The 18,652-nt window shown below is 40.8% G+C and overlaps 2 protein-coding genes across 2 annotated transcripts in view; one reads left to right on the forward strand and one right to left on the reverse strand.

Moving 5' to 3' along the window:
• LOC134803668 (zinc finger protein swm) overlaps positions 1-18,652 on the forward strand; it is a 70,338-nt gene that overhangs the window by 18,739 nt on the left and 32,947 nt on the right. Inside the window, exons 9-15 of the mRNA XM_063776457.1 lie at positions 478-599; positions 957-1,046; positions 2,037-2,177; positions 4,274-4,368; positions 10,362-10,475; positions 12,928-13,033; positions 15,933-16,030. Of these exons, the coding sequence (XP_063632527.1) occupies positions 478-599; positions 957-1,046; positions 2,037-2,177; positions 4,274-4,368; positions 10,362-10,475; positions 12,928-13,033; positions 15,933-16,030 (766 nt within the window). The remainder of the gene's footprint in view (positions 1-477; positions 600-956; positions 1,047-2,036; positions 2,178-4,273; positions 4,369-10,361; positions 10,476-12,927; positions 13,034-15,932; positions 16,031-18,652) is intronic.
• Positions 5,309-18,652, reverse strand: part of LOC134803756 (uncharacterized) — a 102,374-nt gene continuing 89,030 nt past the window's right edge. Inside the window, exon 2 of the mRNA XM_063776592.1 lies at positions 5,309-5,345. The gene's annotated coding sequence lies outside the window, so the exon portion shown is untranslated. The remainder of the gene's footprint in view (positions 5,346-18,652) is intronic.

Consider the following 18,652-nt stretch of genomic DNA (forward strand, 5'->3'; position numbering starts at 1 on the left):
TCTTACGTATATATTTTCACAGAAAAAAGTAGAAACAATTGAAAAAATTAGCTTTGCCGCCTTTTTATTTTTTTAATAAAAAAATAGAAGTGTATTTTTCTGCCGAAAATACGCCAACCTATTTGAGACAGCTAAATAGTCGCGGTACTAATCATCTGTTTGGCTGTTTAATGGGCCTGTGCCTTCATTTGATATGGCCATTTCAACTTTTAAAAAGTTTGGAACTCGACAAATAATGGAATTTGTATGCAACATTGCAGTCCCAAAATCGAGACTGCAATGTTTTTAACTTTTTAATTTTTGACTGACCATAAACTACGCGCTTCGCAACCTATTTTTTAAACGGCAAAGTCGACTTTGCCGTCCATTTTTGAGAAAATAAATTTGATCGATTGATATCGTAAATGAAAATTTGTCATCTAGCCTATTGCCGTCTGTGGCGTTCAAAAGGTTAACATAGAGTTTGTATGGTGACAGATGCGCGAGGACCGGCGCCGGCGCCGCTCGCGCTCGTGGGAGCGCCGTGCGCGCGCGCGCCGCCACCCGCCCCCGCACCCGCACCCGCGCGACCTGCGCGAGCCCGAGCGAGACGACCGCCGGTCGGTACACACACACACACACACACACACATCACCACTAAATAGACAGGGTGCCTAAAAAATAACTGCATTCCCGTTGCTAGGGAGGTTTTGGGATTATATTGAGCAACTTTTACTATGGGACCAACCGCGAAATCGCAAAAAAAAAATTTGGCTGTTTCATACATTTTGGCTGGTCTATTTTCTATGGGAGGGAAGATTTTTTTCGCAATTTCGGGGTTGTTCCTTAGTAAAAGTTGCTCAGTATAATCCCAAAACCTCCCTGGCAACGGGAATGCACTTATTTTTTAGCCACCCTGTACATATCTATTTTATATGCATGTGATTCTAATATATCATCTTTCGCTTCACCCACAGACGACCGCCCTCTAGATCACCATCACCCCGCGGCCGTTTCAGGAATCGTAGCCCACCCGCCGTTTTAGACAGACCTAACACACGATCTAGGTAGGTGGAGTCACCTTACTTATTATCTTACTTTAAAAAACCTTAAATTAACTGAATTGACCAAGCATGTTATCATTTTCTGGGCTTCATCGGCAGTTCATTTCATAAAAAAACACATCTTAAGTAAACTATTATAAAAAACATCAATATTAATCAGCGATTGGCACATTATACGCAAAAAAAAATCTATCGAATGATTTCCTGTTCCTTGGGTTCAAATCCTGACTCGTAACAATGAGTTTTTCGGAACTTATGTACGGAATATCATTTGATATTTACCACTAGCTTTTCGGGGAAGGGAAACATCGTGAGGAAACCTGCATACATCTGCGAAGAAATTCTAAGTTGTATGTGAAGTCCCCGATCCGCATTGGGCTAGCGTGGGACTATAGCCCAAGCCCTCTCGCGCATGAGATGAGGCCTGTGCCCAGCAGTGGGACGTATATAGGCTGAAATTATTATTAAATTACAGTAGAATCCGTTTATTATGACTCCGCTTATACTGACCAACCGCTTACTATGACGTAATTATTGTGCGAAGTTTGGTATTCATATAAAATTCTTTGTTACAAATTCGGATAAGATGACTTCGCTTATTGCTTACTATGACCTAAAAATCCTATTTACATTGAAATTATGTCCGGTTATACTGACACATTCACTGTTTTTCGTGGCCGTCACCACGTCTTTCCCTGCGAGAACGTTTGGTGCGTTCGCGGCGTGTAAGGTATTTTAGTTTTGATTCTCAGTGACAAGTTGGTATTTGTTATTTGTTCTCACAAAGGAATTAGAGATTAATTTGGAAAACATAACAAAAATAAGAAGTTGTACAACTATGTTTTATATGACATCCGCTTAGTATGACGTGTTTGTCACTTCCCTTCGATGTCATTATAAGCGGATTCTACTGTATGTTTTTAAGTAGTTAAAAAAAATAACCAAAGAATTCTATGCCATCCATTAAACACCCTATTATACCATTATCAACAGATCCAGATCACCGGTGCCCGTGCGTGAAAGAGAGCGCGAGCTAGAGCGGGACAGGCTGCGGCCGCGAGAGCTAGACAGAGACAGAATGTCGCGCGACAGAGAACACAGGGACAGAGCCTCCAGGTCGAGAGACAGGGAACGGTGAGACCCTTAAATGAAATGAAATCAAAATATAACCTTAAAACTATAGTTCGTTTTTTTTAGCATTAGAAATAACTTGAAAGAAGGTAAGCGATCTTGACATGTCTTTTAATTGAAAAACGCTTTTTAAAAATCAGTAACTATTACTTATGAAAGCAGAAGAATATAAATGATCGTATTAGATTCATAATTGTTACATATTTGCCGTAACTTATTTATAAATGTGTTTTACAATTAAAAGACACATCAAGATTGTTTACCTTATTTCTAATGCTAAAAAAACCGGGCAAGTGCGAGTCGGACTCGCGCACGAAGGGTTCCGTACCATAATGCAAAAAAAAAAAACAAAAAAAAAGCAAAAAAAAAACGGTCACCCATCCAAATACTGACCACTCCCGACGTTGCTTAACTTTGGTCAAAAATCACGTTTGTTGTATGGGAGCCCCATTTAACTCTTTATTTTATTCTGTTTTTAGTATTTGTTGTTATAGCGGCAACAGAAATACATCATCTGTGAAAATTTCAACTGTCTAGCTATCACGGTTCGTGAGATACAGCCTGGTGACAGACGGACGGACGGACGGACGGACGGACGGACGGACGGACGGACGGACAGCGAAGTCTTAGTAATAGGGTCCCGTTTTACCCTTTGGGTACGGAACCCTAAAAACGAACTTTAGCTACTAATTAGATATTAGGTTTAAAATATATCTTAAAACTAAAAATACACAATTCTGGCTGAGATGCAGTCAAAGAGCTTGCTGCTAAAAAAGTGGTGCTTAAAAATGTGTTTTGTACTTTTAGATTCGATTTTAGTGAAATATCGTATTATATGTCTAACGTTTTATTTATATCGAGTAACAATACTTTTTGTACTCGTACGTAATAAATGTCGAATGGCAAAAGAAAAATATATAAAGTTTTTGAACATCCAAACTCTTTGGTGCGGATGTATCGATTACGGTCAGAATTAAATTTAAAAAGCTGCAAAAGTAAAAAGCACTAGTTCGCAAAAACCACTTTGCGATCACTAAACAGCTACTTAAGAGCCCATCAACGTGCATACTAGCGCCACAGCCAAATAACTAGTTTTTATGTTGCTGGATGCGTCAATCTATGCGTCCAAAGTTAAAACGGCCGTTTTAGTTTTGAGCTCCTAGATCGACGAAACCAGCAACATAAAAACTAGTTTGATGTATTCAAAAGGTACTTAAATACACAATACAGTACGTAGCGGCCCCCCCTTTTTCAATATCTTTCGTTAAATTTAAATAATCACGATTATTTAGCTGTGGTGCCACTTAGCGAAGGAAAGCCCATGATCGGGAACTTTGGAGGTACTTGGGGGAGGCCTATGCTTGGAAGCAAGACAATCTTGACTCCGATGTCTGATAGCGGAAATATTGTAATAGTTTTTAGGGTTCCGTACCCAAAGGATAAAACGGGACCCCATTACTAAGACCCCGCTGTCCGTCCGTCCGTCCGTCCGTCCGTCTGTCACCAGGCTGTATCTCACGAACCGTGATAGTTAGACAGTTGAAATTTTCACAGATGATGTATTTCTGTTGCCGCTATAACAACAAATACTAAAAACAGAATAAAATAAAGATTTAAGTGGGGCTACCATACAACAAACGTGATTTTTGACCGAAGTTAAGCAACGTCGGGCGGGGTCAGTACTTGGATGGGTGACCGTTTTTTTTTTGCCGTTTTTTGCATTATGGTACGGAACCCTTCGTGCGCGAGTCCAACTCGCACTTGCCCGGTTTTTTATATTTTATTTTTAAGTTAGAGATAAATAAGATGTTTATATTATATTCTGTAAAACTAGTAAGATTGTTAAATAAAGGCTTATTGAATTGAATTGAATTTAGCTGTGGCGCTAGTGTGCACGTTGATGGGGTCTAAGGGCCAGTTGCACCAACCACATTTGACAGACTGATCAACGTCAGTCGGCGCGCCCCGGCGCTTTACTATGAAAGTTTCCATACATAAAAATTTAGCGAACTCTTTAACGATACGAACAGTTTGGTGCAACCGACCCTTAAAGTAGCACTTTTTGAGCAACTGTATTACAATAGCGTGTTTCCCCGCAGGTCACGTGACCGTTCCCGCTCGCGCTCGCACTCCGTGTCGCCGGCGCGCGCGCGCGAGCCCGACCACTACAAGCGCCGCTGCCGGGACTTCGACGGTACGTACCGCTTTATTCACATCTAAAGGGGCCCACAGATTACCAGTTCGCCGGACGATATCAGCCTGTCAGTTGTTCGGAGCTGTCAAATTTTGCGTTGAACTGACAGGCTGATATCGTCCGGTGAACTGGTAATCAGTGGGCCCCTTAAGGGCCTCTTGCACCGTCCCACTAAGCCGGACATAACCGGTTAAACCTGAAGTTACCATGGTTACCAGTACCACAGAATAAATAATAGTATTAATCAGGTACAGAAGATTCACTCTCTAACAAAACGCGTCTGTTACGATTAGGACAGATATGACAGCTAGGTGGCGCAAGCGCCACGCGCGGCCTATGGCTAGCCACCAAAATTGGTGTGGGACGGATGTACTTGTAGCTACTTGTTGTGACGCGACGAAATCGCGGAGTGAGCCACGCCTGCCAGTACCACAGAATAAATAATAGTACTACCGTACAGAAAGGACACTTCCTACAAAACCGAAGTTTGACAGCGATTCAGGGACGAATCATGCTATCCCTTTCTAATGTATCGCACGATCCCTTTCGGCTATTAAGGGTTGTCAAAATTCAAGTCATTATATTATCTGAGGTCGTGCACGCAAAGGGCTAATAATTGCTCGGAGCAATGCTGAGCCGAACGGAGCCGAGTTTGCCCGAAGTGAGGAGTGTCTCCCCACTGCCAGTACAATTTGACACCAGGTTAACGGTTTAACCGGTTAACCCTGGGTTAGTGGAATGGTGCAAGTGGCGCCGAGGTCCGAGAAAAATGCCGCGCGGAGCAGCTCGGTCTGTGTAAACGTGCCTCGCCCGAGGCAATGTGTAATTTAGTGCCCTTGTCTCGAGCACTATTTTATAATATCTGGGTGACCGAGAAAACTCAAAAATGCGCGTTTTCCCTGAGATAAGACCTAGCTAGATCGATTTTTCGCCCCCTAAAGCCCCCATATAGCAAATTTCATCGAAATCGTTAGAGCCTTTTCCGAGATACAAGAATTGCTCGTTAAAGGCATAAGATTGAATGATACGCGGAGTTCGATGAATATATATGTCGAGTACCGAGGGTCTTAAAGGCGGTGGGCGCGTGGGGTAGTACGATAATGTATTACTTCACAGCTAAACCAGTATGCTACCATGCTACCAGTGCATGAAATAAACCTTAGGACTCGTTAACCATACTAGTGCCTACTATACTTCAGTACTAAATGTTTAAAAGAACTAATTGCTATGTTTAACTCAAGGGAGCGATATGAAAGTAAAAAGAAACCGTTTAAATCTTTATTCAAGTCAAACTAGGCCGGCTTCAACCCTACATATCTGACCTGAGAAGATTTAGCCCTATATGGGACCGGCAACAAACTCAGAGGGACAAATCTTTTCAAAACAAGTTAAAACAACACATAACACATCATTTCTTTATTTCACAAAAGTAAGCTTCTAATGAAACATAAGAAATCAAAATAACACTTGAAATAAAACACCTAGCTAAATGGTTAAAGAACGCGGGATTTTATAAGCTATCAGAATAATCCTTTAGGTATAAGCCTTCAGGAACGTAGCGAGTTAGGCACGAGGTTGGCTAACGAGTACGTCCGATCTCTAGCGCGGTCCGATCAAGAAGAACTACCAGCGGCGGAGCCTCTCCGCTCCCGCCTCAGTCAAGTTGGCAAACCTGCTCGACCAGTCTACCAACATACCGACAAAAACGCCAACTCGTGCCTACGCTCACTCGAGAGAAACCTCTCGACGTTCCAAAGCCTTCTACCTGTCATCTCAGTTGAACAACACGCCAATAGATGGCGTTACTCTATACGCAACTTTATTTATTTCGTTACAACCAAATAATACGTAGCTCAACATTGCTAATCGATTTTATACAGGCGTCTAAAATAATGAACTATAACGCTGCAATTCGTCTTTCTGGTGTCAGGTTCCGACACGGCTGTCCTGCACTACACACGTCCTCGTGTGGGTGTATGCATTTGATTCTGTAACAAAATACTCAGCACAGTATCTCATCTCTCGGTCATTCCTGACCCACAATTTGGGTCTCTCTCAAATTACTATTAAAATCAAACTTTGTTATCAATCCAACCAGAAAAATGATTGTTCAAAATTACTTTAACAATCCTCAAATTCTCTAGTCAAAAATAGTCCATCGAGCAACGATTTAATAAAAATAATCAGTAATCATCGCCGCTATCTAGCGGATACACTCCATTAATCATCGCCTCCATCTGGCGGATACTCTCAAAATTATGTGAAAACAGAACAATCTCAAACATCAAAAACACAAATCACAACAGCTCTAATTCATTGCTCGACAGTATCACTACTATTGTCATCAATATCAATTTACGGGGAAATTATCTGGCATTAAAAAAAAATATTTGGTCATATGTGATTAAAATTTTTGTAAGACATCTTAAAACAAATAACATTCTGATTTGATAATGCCAATTTTACTCATATGAACACAGTACATAAACAAAATAACACCAGTCCTTCGGTGCATTGCCAGTCCTTCAGCATATACCAGACCCTCGTCAGAAGTAACCATCTCAGCCGCGTAAGTGCTACTCCTCGCAAAGAGCATTCTGCACATAAAAAGCAGACCACGTGCACCTTTTACATGCTCCGGCACTTCTGATGCGGTCACTAAACAATACCCAGTCCATCTAAAGCAAAACATTAGTGCCCAGTCCATCGGGCGTGCCTTCAGTCCATCGAAAGCAAAACAGTAGTGCCCTGTCCATCGGGCGTGCCTTCAGTCCATCGAAAGCAAAACATTAGTGCCCAGTCCATCGGGCGTGCCTCCAGTCCATCGAAAGCAAAACAGTAGTGCCCTGTCCATCGGGCGTGCCTTCAGTCCATCGAAAGCAAAACAGTAGTGCCCTGTCCATCGGGCGTGCCTTCAGTCCATCGAAAGCAAAACATTAGTGCCCAGTCCATCGGGCGTGCCTTCAGTCCATCGAAAGCAAAACATTAGTGCCCAGTCCATCGGGCTTGCCTTCAGTCCATCGAAAGCAAAACAGTAGTGCCCAGTCCATCGGGCTTGCCTTCAGTCCATCGAAAGCATGACAGTATTGCCCAGTCCATCGGGCGTACTTTCAGTCCTTCGAAACTACAAGCTTTCAGTCCATCGAAAGCAAAAACAATGTTAAGAGTGAATTCCAAAAAGAAAATAAAAACGGTTCTTTAAATCATGTTACTCAGAACCATTGGTACTATCAGCGTCAACTGATCAACTGAAACTGAACATCACTGATCAAAATCACTAAAGATAGCTTTCTACTTTAGCTTTTACAACAGAAACTCAGCTTTCTACTTTAGCTTTAACAACAGAAACTCGCTCAAAACTTCTATGCAGAAGTAAATCCTCTCAAAATAATCCCAACAAAATGGGAACTGCTCACCAGATTAATAAAGCATGATGCACGCGTCCCAGTCAAATGTTATGGTGAAGTCCAACCCAAGCACGAAGGCTGATGCTTTCCGCCTTGCAGTTGCCGTTGCTGCGGCAGATGGCGAGATGCACGATGTAGTTTAACATAGCTGGCTGTTACTGAAATCATCATTAGCACGGCATCAGGTTTATCATGTAAGCAGGATAAACTCAAAGGTTTATTAAATGCAATGTAGCAGACAAAAAAAACATGTTTCCAATGTATACGGGACTTCAAAAATCTCAGAATAAAATTTAAACTTCAATGAGTGCGTTTTATTTCATTCTATGAACAAACAAACATGTGTTCCAAAAATAAGTAACACGGTAAAATGGGCCAATACGAAAAGTGACAGCTAATTAGTTACGTTAGACTGTTATGCTTCGCCATTACACTCATAATAAAATTCCCTAATAAACAATTGGAACGAAACCTGTCCTTTTATTTCCAAATCTCCAGAACAGACGATACTGCACAGCTGCTTCTGTGTTACAGGTGTGATGGCGTCTGTAAGTTGTCCCTGCTCAGGTTGCAGCACACTGTAACATTAATTTTCATATGCGTAGCTCATGCTTTCATAGTATGCACGATTTGTGATCTATCACGGCATTACGGGCAATAATTTGTAGCAATTTTACTAATTACTAAACGTTACAGGGTAACGTAAAGTAAGTAAGTAGTATTACATAATCCTATGCATTGGCAAATCAGCAGGATCAATTTCTAACGGTGCATTGTATTTTCACGAAAAAAATATTTTTTGAGGGTAGATTCACAAGTGAGCGATAAAATAATATCATGTCGTATTGGCTGATAGTTAGTTTTAATTAACAATACGGATTTCACATCAAAATAACTTAAGATCACTTAGATTTAAATGGATTATAAAAATTAATTGTATTTTCATGAAAAATCAATTATTGAGGGTAAATTCACAAATGAGCGATGAAATAATATCACATCGTGATAGCTAATACTTGGTTTTAATTAACAGTATGGATTTCAAATCAAAATAACTCAAGATCGCTTCGATTTAAATGGATTACAAAAATTAATTACAAAGAAACGTAACGATCCCAGAGATGACGTCACGTCACAACCGTTATGCTAAACTGCCTCAATCATAATTCACAATTTCACAATAATTCTCACCAAATAACATAATGAATTGCACTCACCTTTCAATTAAGGTTAGACACGTGAGCTTACCATTACCACGTGTCCAGATTATGGAATGTAGGTCACCAAAACACACGGAAATACACCACGCTCCCAGGTGGCTGTGTAAGCAATACATGAAACTCCGCATTCATCCCACTTGCTGATGTCGAATACCGATGGTCCTAAAAGGCGGTGGGCGCGTGGGGTAGTACGATAATGTATTACTTCACAGCTAAACCAGTATGCTACCATGCTACCAGTGCATGAAATAAACCTTAGGACTCGTTAACCATACTAGTGCCTACTATACTTCAGTACTAAATGTTTAAAAGAACTAATTGCTATGTTTAACTCAAGGGAGCGATATGAAAGTAAAAAGAAACCGTTTAAATCTTTATTCAAGTCAAACTAGGCCGGCTTCAACCCTACATATCTGACCTGAGAAGATTTAGCCCTATATGGGACCGGCAACAAACTCAGAGGGACAAATCTTTTCAAAACAAGTTAAAACAACACATAACACATCATTTCTTTATTTCACAAAAGTAAGCTTCTAATGAAACATAAGAAATCAAAATAACACTTGAAATAAAACACCTAGCTAAATGGTTAAAGAACGCGGGATTTTATAAGCTATCAGAATAATCCTTTAGGTATAAGCCTTCAGGAACGTAGCGAGTTAGGCACGAGGTTGGCTAACGAGTACGTCCGATCTCTAGCGCGGTCCGATCAAGAAGAACTACCAGCGGCGGAGCCTCTCCGCTCCCGCCTCAGTCAAGTTGGCAAACCTGCTCGACCAGTCTACCAACATACCGACAAAAACGCCAACTCGTGCCTACGCTCACTCGAGAGAAACCTCTCGACGTTCCAAAGCCTTCTACCTGTCATCTCAGTTCAACAACACGCCAATAGATGGCGTTACTCTATACGCAACTTTATTTATTTCGTTACAACCAAATAATACGTAGCTCAACATTGCTAATCGATTTTATACAGGCGTCTAAAATAATGAACTATAACGCTGCAATTCGCTTTCTGGTGTCAGGTTCCGACATATATAATGAGAGAATTTTTACAATGGTTAATTTGTATTTACAGTGATTCAGATTAGTAAGTAATTGGTCTAATGTTTAACATTGTTCCTTCACGTTATTTTTGGACAATTTAATCACTTTTACGAATAATAAACTGTATGTTATAATGTAAATCTCAGTATGGACAAAAAAGACAATTACAGCTGTGAAATTTGTAGCTTTAATATTCGCATATCTCTGGTGGAAACTCACCCTAATAGGTATTATTTTATGTTAAAATTACAAATGTAATTTAACCTTTTTATTGACTGTTTGAATTCTGGTTAGCTTTAATGTGAATTTTCTATTACAGAAAAGGGATACTGCATGCGAGGAGACCTCTGCCAGTGGGACCACGGCGCAGACCCTGTAGTTTTAGAAGATGCCGCGTTGACCTCTGTGCTCACCATGCCTCCTGTAGTACCAGGTAAGATATACCGTTAGCAAAGAGAATTGAACCCCCAAGAATTGATTGATTGAGATTGAATTGATCGCCGAACATCTTCTTACATCTGGCACAAATCACTGGATTGAGTTGCATAGACCAAAAGTTGTCTCCACTGAAAGCCATTATTATCCTCGAGTTGTGCGAGAAGCAATTGAAATCAAGAAACACCCCAGGAAATTTAATAGGGAGGATGGTTTCAACTTATCGCCAACTTGGGAACCAGTGATACAAAAGTTAAAGCCAAAGGATCTATCTTCGGACGGGTGCGTGGATATTGTGAGTGTTGCGTGTCGGACTATTGACAATAATTAACATTATGTGTAGTGGGTGGTTTGAAAATGTGATGTCTACCCCAAACTTCTCCATACACTTTTCGTCGGGTAGTTGCACAAATCTCTGTTTTGACATTTTACTGGGACATCAGTCAGCCGCGACCACGACCAGTGAAACCTGTGTCGAAACGTCGGTAAATCAAGGTAATTGAATAAAATTCGCGTTAGACCCGTCTATAAATGTGAGTTAATATGTGTTCAAAACGCGAAAGTTTAAAATATTATAAAGAGAATTGAGTATAGATGCGTGTTGTCAAGGTATATTTTGTAGATTAATTTACTGCCATCTTTCGACACCGGCACAGAATAAATAATAGTACTAGGTACAGAAGATTTACTCTCTAACAAAACGCGTCTGTTACGATTAGGACAGATATGACCGCTAGGTAGCGCAAGCGCCATGAGCGGCTTATGGCTAGCCACCAAAATTGGTGTGGGATGGATGTACTTGTAGCTACTTGTTGCGACGGAGTGAGCCATGACTGACACAGGACTAAAACTCTTAGAATGACATATGGCTATTTGAGCCATGTTCTTTCACTGGTATGTGTTGGATATCAAATGGTGTCGCCATCTACTCAAGTATAGGACAAAGATATATCGCCATTTATTCGACCATGCATTTTTTTAATTTCACTTTATATGGCCGATGGCCAACGAGATATTTAGTTACAAATTTTATATATCTCCCGTACGAAAGTGTTTTATTACTTTAAAAAATAGGGGGTATTACTGCAATGATCTGTCTCCAGAGTGAAGCACTAAGCTAGCTAGTAAACCATAGAGTAACTTATACATACTGTGCCTTAAACTGTTTTTTCACAAGTTTTCACAGACAATAAAATATGACATTGATTCATCAAGGCGGTTTGTTAACAAGGGCCTACCGGGAAACGCGAAAATCGAATTTTAGTTATCTGTCTCTTTATCGCTCGAATATGCAAGAGTGATAGAACGGTTAGATAAAGAAAAGTCGATTTATTTGTTTCGCGGTAGACCTCCGGATTGTGATGGTTAAGCTGGACTTCCGAGCAAAGCGGCTCTGACGCAACGGCCGCAGCGTCAGAGCCGCTGCGTCAGTGTCGCAGCGTCAACTGACGCAGATTCGCTTCCGAGCGGCGCGACTCCGGCGACAGTTGCAGTTGTTATTCCATACGGTGCAGACGTAATATATGCTGAACTGATCAATTATGAAAATATTATTAGAAGAAGAGGAGGATGACGATCTTTTTCTTCGTTACTTTTATAGTATGGAGCGAAGCCTACCCAACTCAATTTTCAAAAGTAGAATAGGTGAAGGCACTTATAGCATCTTGAAAAACAAAGCATTTAAACGAGAACGATGACAAATGCAGGAGTTTTTTCGGTTTAATATTATTTTTTTAGATATTCTAAATACTGACATAGCCTCAAAACCACGTGCGATCGCAGCGACTGCGCGACAGTGCTTGCGCAGACGTAGCACGGCCGCTATCGCCGAGCGATACTGACGCGGCGCGACTGTCGCTGCGATAGCGACGCTGCGCTCGGAAGTAAGTTCATACATTTCCATACTGCATAATACTATCGCTCTGTCGCCGCGTCAGTGTCGCTGCGTTAGTGTCGCCGCAGCCGCTTTGCTCGGAAGTCTACCTTTAGTGGTAGTGGCGCCCCCTACGCAGAGCTTTGCGTAATATTCCCTATTGTTCTTCATTCAATTTGGTTTAAGTTTGACTTACTAAAAGTGGGTTAGAATTAGAATGTTGATAGCCCCTGTGATAATTGTGTCACTTTGACCCCTCGTTATAATAATATATTTATTTCCTTTATTCAATTAGGGTCTTAGGTTAGGATTTTACAATGTGAGTATAAAAGTAAAATATAAAAACACAAAACATTACAAAAAATATATAAACACATTATAAAAAACCTAACCTAGGGTGCCGCCGGCAGCGGGGCAGGGTCCAAGCTGCCGGTGGTCAGGGCCGCAGAGTGAGGAACCGACGTACTATACGCGCCGTGTCCAAAATTACCGCCTTCTGCATCTGACCCTTGATCCACCCACCCAGCGAGAGTCTCTCTAGGTGTTGGTCGAGACTACATATATATCATTGTTACAGAATACAATCCCCTGACGCCGGACATCTGGTGCGGCGCGGGGCCGGGCGCCTACCCGCCCTACCCGCCGCCTTCACTACCGCCCCGCGAACTCATACCCATACCCAGGTACTACACAATACACATACTGTCTATAATGCCTTCTCCACACAGACTATATTCAAACTTACGGATAGCGCGAGGTACGTCTACATGCATTTTTAGGGTTCCGTACCAGAAGGGTAAAACGGGACCCTATTACTAAGACTCCACTGTCCGTCCGTCCGTCTGTCACCAGGCTGTATCTCACGAACCGTGATAGCTAGACAGTTGAAATTTTCACAGATCATGTATTTCTGTTGCCGCTATAACAACAAATACTAAAAACAGAATAAAAGATTTAAGTGGGGCTCCCATACAACAAATGTGATTTTTGACCGAAGTTAAGCAACGTCGGGCGGGGTCAGTACTTGGATGGGTGACCGTTTTTATAGATAATGGTACGGAACCCTTCGTGTGCGAGTCCGACTCGCACTTGCCCGGTTTTTAATTACCCGGGGCCACACAGAGCGAACACACACGCGAGGCGATTTCCTCAATGGCCAGTGTAGACTAGACATGTGCGCCGATGGCAAAATCATCGGCGGCGGCGTCCGATGATTTTTTGGCCGGCGGCGGCGGCGTGATCGGCGTGAAATCGGCGTGGCATAATTTTTGATACTGCATAAGAATGTGGCTGTAGAAACTCTACATTAATCCCTTCTGAGTATTTACTAGGCTATCCAAAACATATAACGTGGTTTTCTAAATTATTGCCGAAAATTATATACCATCATGTCACTTGGCAACCATTTCTTCCCAACCTAACGGTTGCCAAAGGTATGTTTAAATATTAATGTAAAAAGGACACTTTAAAACACTACATTTTAGGCAGTATATAATAACTTTGTATGCGTAACAAATAAAACACAAAAAGATTTCTTTATAAGTTAAGTCGTAAGATATAAAATCTATATTGACTTCTCCCAGCCGCTGTCGTCTCACCTATGATTTGTTATGAAATAATGATGAACTACTTTACATTTGTCTGTAGTAGTCTGAACTGAAGTTCATTAGAAATGTATGTTAGAATAAAGATGTCGTCGTTTTGATTCACTTCATCAGGTTCGCTCAACAGAATGTCTTAGAAGTGTCTCCTGTCGTATGGCACTTGCAGGGGAAAACCCGCTTGTCTTCAGACCTACATACTGTGAGCGACTACCCAAAGATTTGATGGACGAGGCCTCTGACGGAAAATTTAAGAGTCGCGTGAAATAATATATTGTAGGTATTTCATAAAAAAGTTTCATGGAATATTAAGGTTTACTTTGTTTTCTTTTTTGCTAACGTAATGATGACCCTTGGTGCGATGCTTACTACAGTAAAACAAAATGCGTTCTATAAAAAAGCTGTGTAATAAGTTGATAACATATCAAATAATAACCTGTGATCCAGAACCTAGGCCTTGTTTAAATTAACACTTAATCGTTATAACAGCTAACACCGCAACAACAAAAGTGATGCTAATTTGTTTCACTGGCAAATAATAAGCGAAAAAGCATAAGGATCTTTAAATTATACCTCTGACACTATCTACTCACTATGCAACATGCAATAAGTCACGATAGGTATCATAATTGTCCACGCCGATTATACGCCGGTCAAATTTATCGGCGGCGGCGGCGTGGAAAAATCGGCGGCGGCGGCGCGGCGCACATGTCTAGTGTAGACGTGCCCGTTTTGTGCGCGAGGAAATTGCCTCGCGCGTATGCTCGCTCTGTGTGGACACTGGACCCCGCTATTTAAAACTTTGGTGTAGAATGTGCAAAACTCGTTGGTGTTTTAAATGTATTTTCTCTGCACCTTAACAATATCTACTTACTCAGCGGGTCAACGTATACAGGGTGTTTGGTACATCGTTTGCCAAATTAAAGCGGCAGATAGGTTGAGTCATTTGCTATCTTCTCAGGCCTAGAAATTTTAATTTTGCGCACGTTTTTTTTCCAGTTTTTGGTAAATTTCAAATTTTTACTTGCGCAGTAGTAAAAAAAACCATGGCCATTTTTTTTTCTAGGCAGGATTAGATAGCAAATGACTCAACCTATCTGCCGTTTTAATTTGGCAAACGATGTACCAAATACTCTGTATAATGTGACAAAAATGGGTCTCTATTGTTTCCCAAAAAACAAGTCGTAATGTATTGTTTGTCCGCATTTTCGTTAGTTATAATTTGTTTGGTTCAGAAACGCGTAACTTTTCGGGCCAGCACAAACAAGCCTAACCTATCTATAGGATAACGGATAACCTTACGAAAGTCCTGAAAAGTTAACGGTTTCAGTTTTAGGGCTAATGATAATGTGACAAACAATACATTATGACTTAGATGTCAAACAAAGGGACCCTGACAAACATTTGCTTCCTAAAGCCAAAGAGAATAGATAGTATAGAGGGGTCCTGTCATAGTAAATTTCGTAGTCACAGTAAATTTACTGCCATCTATCGACACACGACTAAAACTCAAAATGAATACGTATATCAAATTTTGCGTTTTACATTTGTAGGGCTGGGCCTTAGGGGGATATAATAGTAGTTTGTGTTACAAGGGATCAAAATGATATATTTCCGTCAAGGGCGTAACATTGAATCCTGAATGAAGCGATGGATTCTACAATAGAATCCCGAAATTCTAAAGTAGAATCCTGAGCGTAATGAGGGATTCAAGTGTTAACGCCCAAGACGAAATAATTTTGATACCGTGTGACACATACTGCTTTTTACATCAACTATCAGGAAAATAAAAAAATAAATAAATGAGGAAATGATCAATTGATCATGTATCAAAACACTATTTAAGCTAAAATAATTGTATGTAAAAATAAAAAAATAAAAATGTGTCCTAGAACAGAAAAGTACAACTTTGATCCCTCCTACCGGGGAAGAAAAAGCCCTTTTTCGAATAGGTGATGTGAAAATAAATGTAATATTGCAGATTACACGCCGCACCGCCCGGACCACCGCCGCCGGGCCCGATGCGGCCGCCGGCGCCCAACAAGAAGAACTTCGACTACAACCGCCTCGGCGGGAGGAGTAAGTGCACTTCTTACTATTATACCATAGTCTAATAAAACATGGTCTTCTCTTCCCAGAGTGACGCAAGCCTACGTCACAATAACATTGCCACTTTGTATAGCGCTATCGCATATTATCATATAGCGCTGTCGCATGATGACGTAGGCTTGTGTCAGTCACGTGACCACGAAAAGACGGGAAGAGAGTACCAGGCGGAGTATATTATTATACCATGTATTATACAATAGCGACCCGCCCCGGCTTTGCACGGGTTACACAAAACCATGAATCTAGTATATAACTCAAGAGTGATCAGGCACTTTCTGGGCGAGCTCGCTCCATCGTAGGCCACATCTACGCCTCGGCTAGTCTGTGGCCATGAGTAAGCCCATTCATAATAATAAAAAAAAAATATTAACTTCACCAAGGAGGAGTTTTGGCCGAAGAGTGTCAAGTTCCGGCGGTTCCGCGGCCGGCGTCCTGACACTGCGGGGTTGCGAACTGCATCACTGCATGTGTTTTTAGTTTTATAATATTTTAATTTTTAACAAGCAGAAACGTCTGCGAACGATGCTATTAAGCTTAGAATAAATTTTAAAAGTGGGTAAATTACTGTCTTGGGTGAGACTTGAACTCCAGAGGCCGTGAGTTCAAGTCTCACACAAGACAGTAATTTTTCCGCTTTTAAAATTTATTCTAAACTTACTTTTCAAATATATGTTATAATAATATATATGCTAGTTTTAAGGTATTTGTCTATGGGCCAATAATCGCCTGAAAATAAATATTTTCATTTCATTTCATTCATAACTGGATCTGGCATGAAAGGTGGGGGGAAGTAACCGAACTGAGGGGCTACCGCGAAAACCGATATTCGCAAATTGCGGGGATCTTTCTCTTTTACTCCAATGAAGGCGTAATAAGAGTGACAGAGAAAAATGCCCGCAATTTGCGAACTTCGATTTTCGCGGTTACAGCCCAGGATAGTCTTATCTTTCAGTAGGAGTAGCAGCGAAATAGCTATTATTGTTTCACACACAGTCTCACATTTTATTTGTTCCCCACCGTATATTTAGTATGGATTATGGTGGGCAACAAATAAATTCGACCAATCACAGTGTCGCATTGCGTATGTTTTGTCCCTCACGCAGGCACGCGTATACCACTTCTATAGCATCCCACTTTCTATGCACAAAACCTTAACAGTTATACACCTAAAATCCTCAAGAATCACTCTATTGATAGGTGATTCCCATAACTTTTTTTTTCTACTGGTCGACTGTAATTCTTGAATTAAGATTTCTTATACCAAACTGCAATTGGGTATTTTTAATGTATGGGCTCCCAACTCAACTATAATATTCATTTCGATACAGTTTAGTCAACTATAATGAAATTGACCAATCACAGCTCGCCGCGATCAAGAGGACGAAACAAAACCATAGCTCAAATTAATTATTTTAGGTTGTATAGTAGAAACAATTGGTTCATAAGTTAGAAACGCGCATGTGACACCCTTAATATAGCAACATCCATAGACTACGAAAACCACTTAGTGTTGCTTGTTAGTCTCCATAGGCTACGGTGGCCAAAATCGAGAAAACAACTGTCTAAAAGTTGAATTTAGCGCGGAGCAAGTACCAGGGCCTAATGAGTTACGAGGTGTCGTTGACCAGCCCGCCATAGGGCGCGGGGCGCGGCGGCCGGGTTGCGTACCAGTATGAAGGTGTCGCGGCTGCTCGCTAATCTTAGCTCAGTGTACTTTTGGTTTGGTTTGTTTGTATGATTTTACTAGTTTAAAGTATTATTTTTGTTGACTAGTAGAAAAAGTATTGTATACAATAGTGATATAATCAAGCTTTTCAATCTCGTACCTTACTTAGGCAACTCAGCAAGCTTCGTTGCCTAAACACGCTACTCGACTGAAAAACTCTCTATTATATCACGATTGTATAAAATACTATTACAGTACATATGGTGGTCATTTACCGCCCTAGTGCTGTAACTAGCAATATCTTAGAGGATATAACCAACGGAGACGCCATGTCCAAAATTTTCTGTACAAAATAGTCTGCCGTTTTTTGCGGGGGAGGGGCACATCAAATGTATAGGTACGTCATGTCAGATAAACGTCAGTCCATACATATGGTTGACATGTGGTTGACCATTGGCCGCTTATTTTCGACAGAGGGGAACGCCTGTTAATGGCGGCTCCATTGTTAATTACTCCGAGAGCAATATACGTGCATATCGTTGCTATACTTACTCAACCTCATATCTGCAACAATGATTTGATGGAAATGTCACTTTTCTTTCATTCGGAATACGGGTGTTTTTGTCATCAAATGAGTGTTGCAGATACGAGGTTGAGTAAGTATAGCGGCGATATGTCGAATATTTAAAGGTCCATATGTACTGTAAAACGTTGTACAATACACGTGTTAACTCGTGTCGATTTAAAACACTCCCTTCGGTCGTTATTTATTATGATTTAATTTATCGCCACTCTTTACGAACTTCCTACTTTTCGCACTTGTATCGTAATGTATTATAAAATATTATAGAATGAACCTTAACAGCCGTCTAAATTTTGATAGTTTTAACTTAAGCATAAAATATAAATAATAATATAGCCAAAAT

The sequence above is a fragment of the Cydia splendana genome, chromosome 27 (genome assembly GCF_910591565.1).
Source record: "Cydia splendana chromosome 27, ilCydSple1.2, whole genome shotgun sequence".
NCBI lineage: Eukaryota > Metazoa > Arthropoda > Insecta > Lepidoptera > Tortricidae > Cydia > Cydia splendana.